This window comes from Triticum dicoccoides, chromosome 5B (genome assembly GCF_002162155.2).
Source record: "Triticum dicoccoides isolate Atlit2015 ecotype Zavitan chromosome 5B, WEW_v2.0, whole genome shotgun sequence".
Lineage (NCBI taxonomy): Eukaryota > Viridiplantae > Streptophyta > Magnoliopsida > Poales > Poaceae > Triticum > Triticum dicoccoides.
The window spans coordinates 550,832,142-550,846,817 of NC_041389.1; the positions used below are offsets into that span (position 1 = coordinate 550,832,142).

Genomic DNA, 14,676 nt, shown 5'->3' on the forward strand with positions numbered 1-14,676 from the left:
CTCATATATAATTAAGTTGCTTTCAGAAGACCATTAGATTAGCTTACTAAAAAATGTGGCTTGCACTTTTAAGAAAAGTGCAACTGTGTGAAAAAGTGTAAGTGGCACCCTGGATCAAAATATCCAAATTACAAATAAATAAATAAAGCAGATTTCAATGTATCACATCACATTTTTCTGAATTATAATAAATTTTACCCAACTCAAATTTGGTTTGAAATTAGTAAGGCTACAAATTATTCGGTACACACCAAAATTTTGTTGAGATTTTTAACCCTGAGTTGCACTTTCATTAAAATGAAGTACCACCTTCAAAAGTTATTTTGACATCAGAAATGTCAGTGGTCGTAATATTAAATCTACAGTAAATACCAAAGGCTTCCTCAAAGTGAGCTTCGTCACGTCACATACACACACCGACACACGGGATCCCTCGTGTTGCCACCTACCGTCTGGCACATTCATTCAGATTGAACATTTTCTCAGGTCCTCCTCCAATCCATCCATGGAGTAATAGCTTTGCTCATGTGATTTTCTACTGTACGAAACTACCATTTCACACCTCTCGGGCCGGGTCAAACATGGCCATGGTGCCATCTTGGTTTCCACTTCCGGTGTAATAGCAATGAGACTTTAGAATATTTCATTAATTTAGTCATAGTTTTAAATAGCAGGCTATGACAAATAGAGGCACCCTGCTCAAACAGCTCTAGCGCGGCCACACTGTTGCAAAGGAAGATGTGAGCATAGAAGCCGCCAAGATGGAATGATTTCTTGAAGGATTGCATGAAGATTGACCAGGTAATTGTCCGTGAGTTCACAAACTTTTAGACTTGGTGAACAAGGCCCTCCTGCTTGATGACAAGCATCACACAATATAAGACATTCGCAATTGCAAGATGCAAGCCCTAGGAAGCTCAAGCAACAAGAAGCCCCATGATTAGAAACCCCCAACGCAAGAGTATGTCACCCCACATACTACGTAGAACCCCAACACATCCTCCCAAACCCAACTACCAACAAAACCAGGATGACTAGTTTGCCCACATCACCTGTTTTGCATGTGGAAAGTATGCTCACTTCTCCAGCAGATGTCCCAAAAAAAGTCAGTTGTTTCGCGCCCTGGACCAGGTCAAAGAGGCCTAGAACAGGTCAAAGAGCCACTTCAAAAAACAACACAATGTTGGAAGAGAACAATTGAACCAGGTGCAGGTGATACGCCGTTCACTAAGGTGAATCGACGACCACGAGACTAGGGTCGTGGCTACAAAGAGTGATATTTCGATGCAGCCGACATCCACCGAGGCCTCCACAGGTGGACTCCACCACATGGGAGAAGAGCTTACGACGACGTCATACCGGATCTCCGACAAGGTGAGCTCCTAAGTGTTACCAGCCTTCACGCTAATGGTTTTTGTAGGGTTAGTGTGTATGCTTATAGATGTTTAGGGGGTTATAATTGTGTGGTTATGGATATTTTTTACTATTAGCAGCTACTTATAGAAATTCATTTAGGCATTAGAGTTTATTTAAACTATATGTTGGTTGATCTGTAACTATGTCATTGTTGCCTATAGATTACATACCTCACTTGATGTATTAAATTAAAACAATTTTATTGGCCTGTAGGTGCTTTATTATTTCGGTGACACTGTGCAAAATCGTAACTTAATAGTTTTGCCCATCATCTTTTCTGCTGTCCGAAAGGCTTGATTTATTAGATGATTATAATTTCTGAATTTTAAAATAACATTACCAAGTATAAGTCCAGAAAAAATAAGTGTTTCCTTATTGTCAATAGGGACATCAAATGGGACATATACAGGGTCTCGTGTTGTTGTGAAATATTAGTTTATTGTATTAGACACTTTTTCCAAAAGAGTGTTTTGTACAGTGTCATCAAAATGTCAAGGCGTTGATGAAATTATGTTTTAGTTTTACGCAAAACAATTATAGAGAGAAGATGAAGGGTTAGGAGCTAGCACCGGCTACTCGAAATGATGAATCTTCTCTTCATGTGAAATAAGTTTGCATTCTGGACAATACTGCCCCCTTATGGATCCATTTAATCAACTTCTTATATGGAGGAAGTTATGATCCTGGAAGCAGGGTATAATTGTTGTAAAAAACTTCATTTAGTTTAGTCATACTCATGGTATTAATGTAAATCATGACATGCTTGTGAATGTATTTGAGAACAGATTACATTTAAGGGGCACTGAACAAAATGAAAAAGTCTTATTTCCTCCACCACCTCCTCTAATATGCATATTTAGTTTACATCACAAGAAACTTGTAAGGAGATGTATTGTAGACAACATGAAAAGGCAAGGCCGGTAAACTACTTGGGGAGGACATAATATGAGCACATCAAAACCGACTTATCTTTGTAGGTTTTACAAATATGTTCCATGTGTTGGCTTTGAAGCGTGTAAATGTACATGTTGGCTTTGAAACCCCAACTATATGCTTGTGTGTTATGAAACAAAAATTTCTTGAGCAAATGAATGATGCATGCATGTGTATTATGTTTATATATTTTCGTCAGTTCTAGTTGCAGGGTTGGTAATCAAAGATAAATAATTGCCAGCCATGAAAAAGCTAATGAAAGTAGTTGTATTGAGCAAACCGCCTCGGGCATTGAATGCGGTTGTTATGGCAGAAACACCTGCAGGTAAATGCACTGGAGGAGGTTTCAAAACAGCCTCCGCTGTGTCGACTGTTAGCTACAAATGATTTGAGCTGGAATGAGGATCTACTACTGGACCATGTACTCAACCCGCCTCCAAAGCTCGATTCTGTACTGGTGTGATGAATCTAGTGAGACTAATTTGTTGTTGTAGATACTAGTTTTTCTGTAGACTTGATCAAATGAAAGATGTTTGACTTACCACAAACCTAGCACTTCAAATATTTTGGAACAAATAAAGTACTTACGATTGAACCCTTAGCCATCATCCGCAAGTATCCTATATGTTATAACTCCAATACTTCGGGAATGGTCATCATCAAACATTATTAACCCTCAAGTGTGATCCAATAGTGCAGACATATAGTAGCACAAGAGTACATCACCATATCCGAACGTACAATTCATACAAATCATACTAGATAACAACATAACAACAAAAGAAAAACCACTCAGGCATAAAGATAATGCAACAAATTATAGGGAAATAGTTTATTGTATCAAACATCATATTTTGATTAAAAAGGTACAAGGACGAACCCACAGGTCAAAGGAAGAAGATTGGTGGTGTAGTCGATGGAGGTGATGGTTGTTTCCCCTTGCAGACTTCTTACCGAAAGAGAAAGCAAAGGGCCCGTACCTTCTTCTTCCTTGTCCCTCTCCCATCTTTGGGGGAGGTGTTTCCACAATGGTTTTTGTGGCTGGGAGATCAGAAACTCCCCCGAGATTAGATCTTAATTTGGGGGAGCTATTTTTGGATGCTGAAGTCTGCACCCTCCCCCTGCCCCATCGCCGTTTTATACTTTTCGAGAGAGTCCTAACTCAAAAAAATCTAAACCTAAAATGTTGGTAATACCTCTCTGCATGCAAGATTGTGGTAAAAGGGCAATATGCTACTGAGTCAATGCAGAAAACAGAGGCCACTCAAGTGGTGAAACACCTCGTCAAAGACGGAGGAAGCAGAAGTGAGTTGTCAAATCAAGCGCTTCTCTAGTCTAGGCATCACTACATAACCACCCGTAAATATCTCCAATCCAACGCACACCATCATTACAGGTGGCACCCAACAAGAAGGAAGACATCAGGAAACCCAATGGCATAGCACATCCAAGACTAAAGAGTCGCATGTGCGGAAGACAAGTGATATTCACCATGCACTGACTAGTTCCACTCGACATACGATAATCACTCAACATGGACAAAAGGCATATACAAAGACTCTCTATCTACCTATTGACATGGCCAAATCATTCTACCTCAAAAAAGGCATCTAGATCGACTATCTTCATGTCGATGAAGAATACCGAGGACAGACAATATCACAGCGGGATATCAATGGAGTTAACACTACATCCAATTGGAGAACAAGCTGAAGAAGTCCACGAGTATCTACGTCAACCTTACTCATGGACCTTGATATATTACGAATACTGATGGGGGGCTTGTCAGTGACAAGTCAAATTACCAATCAGCCTGCCTCCCATCACCTCTCAAGTGGGTGTTCCAAGGCCCAAACGTACCACATTGATCTCAGAAGAATTGTGACCACCCAAGGAAGAGGCTTACCATCATATTCTAGCAAGGGAACTAGGAACCACTCTCTACAGCATAGGAAAGGGTCCAAACGTGTTATATGTCGACACCATGCTTGACATCTATCCATCCACGCCCCATCGCACTGCCATGGAACCTTCCATAACACGTGTTGTATAAGGTGCGCCAGAGGGTCATTGATGGGGACCTCTCCCTCACCCTAGTTTTAGCCACACCACGTAGAAAGATTCTGGCACTTCACACTCAAATCTTCGCGTCCATCAGAATTAGCCGAGTCCCTCCATCGACATTATAATCCTCTATATTCTCGACATATATAAGGAAAGATCAAGTCAGGTGGTAGGGCTTATACACACACTGGGGCCTGAAACTCGATATATTGTGGTTTTTTGTGCCTAGGACCCCCTCTGGTCTCTTGATGTGACATCCTATTGACTTCAAATTTCATCTAGTCCCTCTAGTACCAATATTAGGATCGACGTAAAAACCCTTGACAGATTTATCCAAAATTCAATTTACTTTTTTCTCCAAAACCATCCTTTAAAATGGGCTGAAATCTCACCATAATGCTCATCGAATTATGTGTCGTTTACTACAACATTCTCAGTATTATTTTTGTGTAGGCTGCATTTTGGAGCAAATATTGTGGCTAAAAAAACAAGCATGTTTCTCCCAAACTGTCAATGAAAGAGAGTCAAATTTATTAGTATGCTCACATAACCATTTATGATTTACTAGAATGTTTTCGAAAATAAACTGTTATTTACTGTTTAACATAAAGACCGAGTCTAAACATAAAAAGAGCTGATATTAACCAGAAGGCTCACTTAGTTAAACGTAATTTACTGAAGTCTTCAAATATCTGTCTTCAATTTCTGTTTTGAACCGAAAATTTGATGCTGAAAATAAACATGCATGTTTCTCCCAAATCATCTGTCAAAAAGAGCAAAACAAATTACCTGGAACTTAATATGTGATGTTTACTAGAATGTTTACAAAGTGTTCTATGTATTTAGTATTTCAGACTTAACATTTGAGGTTGAAAAGACCATCAATAAAAAAGAGCTGAGGTTTTACCAAAATGTTTAGAAAATTATTTGTAATTTATTTTATTTTTAGATGTGTGTTATAATTTGCCAACCAGATTTCGAGTCGCGAACTAAACACACATATTTCTCCCAAACTATATGTCCGAGACACCTTAAATCTTACCGTAATACTTACTGAATTATTTGTGATTTGCAGATATATTTTTATTCTCTAGAGTTTGATTTTTAATGCAAAATTGAGGCTGAAACTAAGTAGTCTATTTCTCACAAATCATGTGGCAAAAAGTGCTTTACGAGAATGTTTATTGGATTACGTGTTATTTTTCTAGTATCTTCTGAATTTTCCAGATTTTACAATGCAATGTTTCAATATTATGGGGAGAAAACTGGTTGGGTTAAAGGGCGAAAACATAACGGGTCAAGCTTGACCAGCTTAGGCAGTTAGGTTACGTGACGAGAAAACTGACAAGAACATGATGACTTTAGCACCACATAATCCAAGACGAGGGTGAAGTTTGGCCGCTGGGAAAATTGCTTCCTCTTTTTTAATTTGGTATTATTGTTCTGTTTTGGCTGAATTTTATAAAGTCTTGCTAAATTTACAATAACTAATTATCCATCTACCCAGGTGTCATCTGATTATCTTCAAAGTTACATGCAATCGCTTGACCTATTCAAGAAATATAACACAGAGGAAATTATCAAAGGAAACATGCCATTGTTGGAGGAAAGGCCGGCTGTGCATGAAAGGGTGACTACTGTTTTGTTGCCATGGCCTAGACCACACCGGCGGACAGGGTTGCCTTATCCGTTGATGGGGCCTTCTCTACGTTGGACGAATCAGCGTCGGCGGGAATGATCTTGAGGAGACATGACGGGAGTGTAATCTTTGCGGCCTACCATTGTCTATTTAATTGTAGCGATGCACGAGAGGCGGAGTTACATGCGTTAATGCAAGGTATGGCACTGACAGCTAAACATACTAGCTGGCCGGTCATCGTTCAGTCCGATTCTTCGGAGGCTTTGTCAGCTTTGAGTGGAGACAAGCTATCCCAGTCGGCATATGGTTATTTAGTTATTGAGACCAAGCATCTTATGGTAGAGAGGGAGTTTTTTCCGTTGAAGATTAAATGTGAGCTAAATAGGGTAGCAGATCGGTTGGTTTTGTATAGTCGCACAGAGAGTACTACTGCTGTGTGGCTAGGTAGAGGTATGCCTTGTATTGACGAACTATTGCCTCTTCATTGTAATCTTATTCATTTGGAATAAACTCCTTTACCATCGCAATTTTTTTACAATAACTAATATCATGATCTACAACACTACATTAATACTATACTCCCTACGTTCCATAATATAGTGCATATAAAGTTCTTAAAAAGTCAAATATCATCAACTTCAACCAAGTTTGCAGATAAAAATATTTACACCTAGCGTGCCAAACATATATCATTACAATCACCATAAGCCGTACTTTCGTATTTCATATATTTGATATTGAAGATATAAATAGTTTGATCCATAAACTTTGTTGTAGTTTGTCAAGTTTAACTTTTCAAAAAAAAATATACGCACTACATTTATGGAACCGAGAGAGTATGGACTATATTCTGTGATGGATCTAATGATAGTGATTTGATATTGTGAACGCTGATATACTTTCTATATGGGACTAGATAGAGACCAATAGGCTGAAAACAAATTTACGATCAGTCGAATCATTTCATCCCTCATATGCAAAATCAACGGCAAGATGCCTTCTTCGACCTCGAAAACGTTTTTACTACTCATCTTCTACCTCGAACCACTGATTTATCACCGATCTAACCATCTGTTGCCGCCGCCCTGCCCTCCCCCAACCGCCACCCACCGCCGTGCTGCCGTTGCCCTCGGCCATCCCTCTACCCCAGCGATGAACAATTTTTTCGGGCGAGCATACACCCTCCCCCACCCCTAAGATGGATATCGGGGCCACGTGCCACCCTAAGATAAATATTGAGACATGCCTTTTAGGTCCCGGGTGTCCCGACACCCTTTTATCGCTACTGAAACATTGTTTGTTTAACAGGCTATTGAAACAGTAACAGCATGAGCGGCCAAATTTCGTGTTTTGACCCTTTTTGCAAACAAAATTAGGATCTGACCCCAGTTCGAAAAAATTTCAGGATCTGACCCTTTTGCCTACCGCTAGAGGGACTGGCGGTAGGATTGCGTGCCCTACCGCCATACCCTACGGCGGTATGCCCTTTGACGTCGACTGACGGCCGTTGGCAGGCGCTGACGTGGAAAAGGGCCTACCGCCATCCCCTATGGCGGTAGGTTACTGGAGCCTACCGCCATACCCTCTGGCGGTAGGGTCCTGTGTTCTGGATAAGGTGGGGAGGGGCTGGTTTGTGGGCCCCAGCACCACTCTTCTTCCCCACTCATCTTATTTCCCGTGCTCAGCTCCTCTTCCCCCTCTCTCCCCCTCACAAACCTCCCCCCCCCCTAGATCCACTCCATTTGCTTGGGATTTCATTGGTGGATCCGGAGCATTTTCATCACCCAAGGTACCTCCCCCATTCCCCCTTCTTTTGATTGGTTGAGATCTTTGTTTTGTGTTGATTTGGTCAATTTATTGCAAACCCTAGGTGTTGATGTTGTTGTGTGCATTTATGATGCATTTATGGCTAGGGTTGTGGTTATGTTAGGGGTTGGTGTTAGGGTTAGGGTTAGGGATGTTGGGTGGTTATGTTGGTGGTTATGTTGGGGGTTAGGGTTATAGTGGTTATGTTAGGGGTTATGGTTAGGGTTAGTGGTTAATGGTTAGGTTAACTTTAGTATGAATAGTAGTTATGCAAAATTTCGTTCATTTGTCCATTTGTGTTGGTTGGATGACATATATGGATTGATTATATTGTTCCCATTTTCTTAGATGCATAAGCTCGTAAACGTTCATTATTTGGACAAGTCGACATTTATGCTTGGAAATGACGATGAAGGGGAAGAGGCTATGGTTTTTGACACAAGTCCAAGCTTTGATGATCTTGTAGTTCAAGTGAGAAGCGTCTTACATTGGAATGACCCAAATGCCGAGGTTAAGATTATTGGGAGGTATGACGTTGGATTGGGAGTAAAGTCCCAATTAAAGAGTATGCCCATCACCTCTCAATTGCATTGGAATGTGTACAAGGAAAAAGTAGACGCATCACAAGACAAGTCTCTTGAGATCTTTGCCACACAAGTGGAAGGACGCATCTTTGAACAAGGTGAAGGAGAAGGATGTGAAGATTCCACCATGTTGGTGTAGAGATGTTTGCAAGGTGAAGGAGTCCACTGACCGAAAGAAGTCATGGACCGAAGGAAGGAGATATTTTGTTTGCCCCAATTATGCTTACGATCGTGCGCTTCCAACTAACGCCTATGACCTTCCACCGGTATGCTAGAGAAGTAACATGTTACTCTCAAATGTGTGTCATCACTAACATCCGTTTTATATGCAGTCACCGCCTCCTCTATGCAAGTACTTCAGCTGGATAGATCATGAAGTGCCAAAAGATATCCAAAAGGACCAATTAGAAGATTGTTTTAGGCGCCAACGGCTGTTCGAAGAAAGGTTTCAAAGAGGCTTGGAGGAAGAGCGTCGTCAATAAGAGAGGATGGAGCGGAAGCAACGCGAGGAGGAGAGGGCATGCCAAGCGAAGCTTGCTCGTGAGGAGGAGAGGGCAAGAAAGCTTGCAAGAGCTCGCAAGGCACAAGAGGAGGATGAGGCACGTGACAGGAAGGGGAAATGGCCCCGTATGACTCAGTAAAGCCTTCGCCTTCGGTGGACTCGTCATGTAACCGGATGAAGCCATGCCAAATTTATCATGAACTATGTAGTACTAAGGCAAAAAGCCATGTGTCGTCAACTTGTCGTGAATGAATTTTCCATTTGTATTGAATTTGGTGTGAAGATGTTTGCAATGTGTTGTGAATGAATTTAGTTTGTTAGTGTATTCTGGGATTTGTCATGATTCTTATTGAAAAACTGTTGTGCTGTGAAGAGAAGTGGGATATAACAGAACAGAGTGCTCTGTTTTCGAAGTTAGAACCCTACCGCCACAGGCCATGGCGGTAGGGTGCTGGACCCTACCGCCAGGTTGCATGGCGGTAGGGGGGGGGCAAAGTTTCTGTGACGAAGAAACCAAAACCGTTGGCGGTAGGACCAGACCCTACCGCCACAGGCCATGGCGGTAGGGTGCTGGACCTTACTGCCAGATGCCATGGCGGTAGGGGGGCAAATCTTTTGTGACGAGAAACGCCAGCCGCCAGATGCCATGGCGGTAGGGGGCGCAAATCTTCTGTGACGAGAAACGCCAGGCGCTGGCGTTTCTCGTCACAGAAGATTTGCGCCCCCTACCGCCATGGCATCTGGCGGTAAGGTCCAGCACCCTACCACCATGTCCTGTGGCGGTAGGGTCTGGTCCCTCCTCTCCCCTGTTTTGCCCCATATGTGTCGAATGTTAGCATAATATACCCAATTCTATCAAATATTAGAATGATCATCTCGCAAGCACATACATAACTCAACTCAACATAGTTCATTACATTCACGAATAGCAAATGTTCAAACTTACTAAAACATGACCCGGTTCGGATGACATCATTTGAAACTAATAACTCATGTTCAACGGCACATTTTCTAAACAGGTAACATATCTCTCATACTTATCGGACGTTCAATTTGATCGTCACGCCCTTGATTACGCTTCAGTTCAAAGTCTGTGGATCCTGCCCAATGACCCAACACACCATTCGTTTCACGGAACCAAGCCCATGCAGCACGGCGAGCGGGATTCTCTGACACGCCCTATTTGATTGCCCATCCTATGACCTGCCCGGGTTTCCTCAAGTCCATCTCACGGAATTCTTCTTTGCTTGCAGTGAACGCAATCTCAATTGCCAAAGCGTGTCTGCAAGCATATTCCCGGTCTTGCAGCTGATCAAGCATCCTCTCTTTCTCCTTCACAAGCTTTTGGAATGCTTTTTTCTCCTTAGCATCAGAAGATTCCTCGATAAAGTGATACTTGCTGAAATCCTTCATGGCCGCATTTGCCTCATCACAACTCTTCAACCATGCTTCACATTCCTTCTTCAAGCAACGGTGTCGCTCTGCCATGATCTTCTCACACGCCATGTTCATAGTCATGGATCGACTGTCCATCCTACATGAATATACGGGTTTAAGATGACATAAACAAAAACATAAAATAAATTAAGTAGAGTACAACACTCGGTTACTTGATATGACATACAACACCAAGTTCTTAATGAGTTCAAATGTTAAGGGTACAAGTCATAGTAGTTCAAACTACGACCAAGCATAGGGTACATGTCATTACAGTCCAAATGACAAAGATTACATAGCCTCATACAATACTATGCGGCGTACGGTCCCGGGTTACAATAAATAACATCATTTCTTTCTTTGACCCATGCCCAACGAGATGCAGGTTCTCATCCGACGAGAATGGTTGGCGAACTAACCAATCAATGACCTGACCATGATTGCCCATGTCTATCTCAGCATATTCTGCCGTTGTCGCACACAATGTAATTTGCATTGCAAGATTACGCCTACAATTTTTTTCCGCCGTCTTGAGCTTCTTCATCAGCCTCTCCTTTTTTGTTATAAAATTTTTGGAACGGTCTTTATTGAAATAATTATATGAAAAGGCCCTACACTCCGCATTCAACGCATCAATGGCTTCGATCCACAAGTTTATCTTTTCCTCAATCAATTCGCGTTCACGGTTCGCCGCCGCCTCAACAGAAGTTTCAAAGAAAACGAACGGTGCCATCCTACAATTCGAAAAGCTTCTATTAAAGTAACTTAGCTTTAATTGCTTTCTTAAGCATAACCTAATCCCCATTATGTACATTAAGATTAGCACTAGATCTAGGCACACAAACTTTTCTACAAGCAATTCTAAGCACATCATACATAAGGAAATCACAAACATAAACCTAAATGGATCATAGTAATTAATTTGACCACACCAAAATGATGAGCTAGGGTTTGCAATCAAATGAGCAAATGCAAAGTAAGCAAAGATATCAACCAATCAAAATGAGGGGAAATGAGAGAGCCACCTTGAGTGATGAAAATGGTAAGAATCCACCGGAGAAATCTCAAATAAATGAGAGAGATTTGGGAGGCTCTTGTGCTTCAAAGAAAGAGGGGGGGAGAGTTGAGCTCGGTGGAGAGGTGATGTTGGCTGAATGAGTGGTTGAGGAGGGGGGGGGATATCCAACCCCTCCCCACCTTATCCAGAACACAGGACCCTACCGCCAGAGGGTATGGCGGTAGGCTCCAGTAACCTACCGCCGTAGGGGATGGCGGTAGGCCCTTTTCCACGTCAGCGCCTGCCAACGGCCGTCAGTCGCCGTCAAAGGGCCTACCGTCGTAGGGTATGGCGGTAGGGCACGCAATCCTACCGTCAGACTCTCTGGCGGTAGGCAAAAGGGTCAGATCCCGAAATTTTTCCGAACTGGGGTCAGATCCCAAAATTCTTTTCAAAAAGGGTCAAAACACGAAATTCGGGGCCTCCTATGGCACTGTAGCAGATTCCACATGCTATCTCTTCTGATTGATCTGACTTCTAATGTCTCAAAAGAAAATCTCTTCTGACTTCTCTCTCTCCCTTGCAGAGCCTCTTTTTCCCGAGTTTCTCTCTCACGGGCTAACAAAAAGATAAGGATATCCTGACCTTTCTTCTCTCTCCCTTCACAGCTTCTCTCTCCTCCTAGGACTTCTGTCGCTAGCTCTTTGTCATGGAAAACAGCTTTTTTTCTCTTCTCTCTGACAGCCTCTCTCTCTCACACACGGGCTCAAAAAACAAAAGCTGCGTGAAAACTGACGTTGATGTGAACGGTGGTCTGACCAGGTGCATGCACCGAGTGACCTCCTGGCAGGCCTACTCTGCCGGCTACATCCTCTAGGCTCGCATGCATCCGGGTAAATAGCCTGCTTAATCAACTGACACAGCAAGTGGTCTGCATCTGGACAAAGCACAGCACGAATCTTACCATCGCTGAACGGACCAGATAAGGGGGTGTCGGGACTCCCGGGTGCCATCACACCTTTCCCATAAATATTTTGGGTCGCCTGCCATCCTAAGATAGACATAGAGGTTGCTGCTTGTCCGGCGAGCCAGCGGCTGCTCCTTCCTTCCCTCTAGGGGCTGATGCTTCCTTCATCCTGAATTCGATAGGCCCAAATTCTAAATTAGGGCTGACTTACAAGTAGCTAAACCGTTTCTATATATGAAATTGAACGAACTTTAGAAAGTTTAATTTAAAACAAAACTAGTAGGCAAAGTAAAAAATAAATGAATGGAGTAAAACCCAAGCCAACGGGTAACAGACTTGAGATCACATATGAGTACAACAACGCGCAGAATTATTTTCCTCATTCACGTAAGTAAGAGACGTAACAACGTATATAACCCAAGCCGAGGGGTAACACACTTGTGGTCTCATATGAGTACAACAATGCACAGAATTATTTTGCTCATTCACGTAAGTAAGCACGTATAGAGACGTAACAGCGTATAAAAATACAATCGTGTGGTGCACGTCAACGGAGCATACGGGACACACACGCCACGGAAAGTGAACGGACGCCGCGGCGCGAACGCGTGCACCGACCGCTCAGTGCGACGGCTCGGCGCTGCGGCCTCCGAGCAGCTCCACCAGCTCCGGCGCCACGCTCAGCGACGCCTGCACCACCTGCGCAGTCAGGCCGCCGAGCACCGAGCCACCCCCGGTCAGGTGCTCCACCGCGGGCCTGCCATGCGAGCACGACAGCATAATCAGTAATGATTGCCATTCCACATATGAAGTAGCGAAATTCACATATACGTACCTGGCGCTCTTGATGAGGGAGACCCACTGTGCGCCGTCGGCGCCGGCGGAGATGAGCGTCACGGCGAACCGCGGTACGACGAACACGCTCCCCGCGGCGACCTCCTCGTCCAGCAGCAGCGTCTCGCCGCCCGCGGAAGAAGACACCTGGACGCGCGCGCTCCCGCGTGCCACGTACACCAACTGCGCCGCACCCTCGCGTAGCACCCACGGCGCGCGCGCGGCGCCGGGCTCGAGCCGGCCGAGAACCACGCTGATCCCCAGGCCGCCCAGCGCCGCCATGTCGGCCGCGGTGAGCGTCTTCAGGGTTCCTGCAGCGACTTGGCCGGCGTTCACGACGAGCCGTTTCCTGTCGTCCTCGCGCGGGCGGACGCCGGGCAGCTTCTTGCTCAGCCCGGTGAGGAGGACGGCTGGCTGGCTCCGGAACACGGCGGCGGCCTGCTCCTTGGTCACGCCAGGCCATGCCCCGGCGAGGAGGCCCGCGTCGAAGCCGCCTAGGACGCTGTTGCCGCCGGCGAGAAAGAAGTAGGACATGTCCCCCGGGCTGACAGCGCGCTCCGTGTCGCCCATGAACACGATTGAGAGGTCGCCCGCATCGCCGTCGCTGTCGTTGTACCACCACGAGACCTCCCCAGTGCGCGTGGCTATGACGTCGCCGGCCTCGAGGCGCACGACCCTCTCCCTGGCCGCGGGGGAGGCGTCCCCGGTGGCGACCGGGAGGACACCGGCGACCCCGGAGCCTCGGAGGACGTAGCCGAACTTGTGGCAGTCGGCGTAGTGTGGCAGCGCGAAGGAGAGCGGCCTGAGCAGGAGCAAGCCACACCCGAGCCCCTCTGCAGCGAGCTCCGGCTGGTCGACGCCCGACCACGCCACATACTTCCCCGCGTCCGACTGGACCAGGGCCTTGCCGCCCTTGGCAGACATGTCTCTCGTGCCCTGCATGCCCGCCAAGAAACTTCGTTCACCCTTGAGATTTTTCAAGATGTTTTACCTGTGCAAGCTCCTCTTTGGCGGGAAGTGGAAGAAGAACGTCGTTGAGGCTTGAGAACTCCGTGCAATTTATAGCAAAGATCCCATTCCCGATGTAGTATCACCTATCAAGTGCAACTTGGCTACTGTTAGTCGACTCGAAAACGAGTAGAATCAGTCGGCCGATCCAGCGCCTTGCGTTTCGCCAACCACGTGTGCCCTCTTCTCGCTGCTCCTTATCCTTGTATATCTGTGCTAGGTCTCAATCAAATGAATAACACATACGAAAGAAAATAGAAAAAAAAAGAACATTTTGCACGAGTCTTCACGTAAGTCTCACAAATATATCATCGATCGACTGAGACATAACCAAGTTTCAGTCGACTTATATATATACTGGTATATATATATTTGAAGCAGTGCAGCTAAATCGACTGGTCTTTGTCAAATAGATTTAGCTGCACTGCTTCAAATATATATATACCAATATATATATAAGTCGATTGAGACTTGGTTATGTCTCAGTCG

General features: G+C 44.5%; 1 protein-coding gene across 1 annotated transcript; it reads right to left on the bottom strand.

Moving 5' to 3' along the window:
- Positions 1-12,692: 12,692 nt before the first annotated feature.
- On the bottom strand, positions 12,693-14,252 carry LOC119311523 (11S globulin seed storage protein 2-like). Its single transcript, XM_037587153.1, has 2 exons — positions 13,181-14,252; positions 12,693-13,102 (listed from the first exon to the last, which is right to left on the bottom strand). The coding sequence occupies exons 1-2, from the start codon at positions 14,119-14,121 to the stop codon at positions 12,967-12,969; spliced, it is 1,077 nt and encodes a 358-aa protein (XP_037443050.1). The 5' UTR covers positions 14,122-14,252; the 3' UTR covers positions 12,693-12,966.
- Between the last annotated feature and the right edge of the window lie 424 nt (positions 14,253-14,676).

What these genes read in the sequence shown, in the direction of transcription:
- LOC119311523 (XM_037587153.1), bottom strand. Translation starts at nt 14,121, where the DNA reads ATGCAGGGCACGAGAGACATGTCTGCCAAGGGCGGCAAGGCCCTGGTC. An exon ending in TCCCTCATCAAGAGCGCCAG is followed by an intron (nt 13,103 to 13,180) that starts GTACGTATATGT and finishes CTCGCATGGCAG; the next exon opens with GCCCGCGGTGGAGCACCTGA.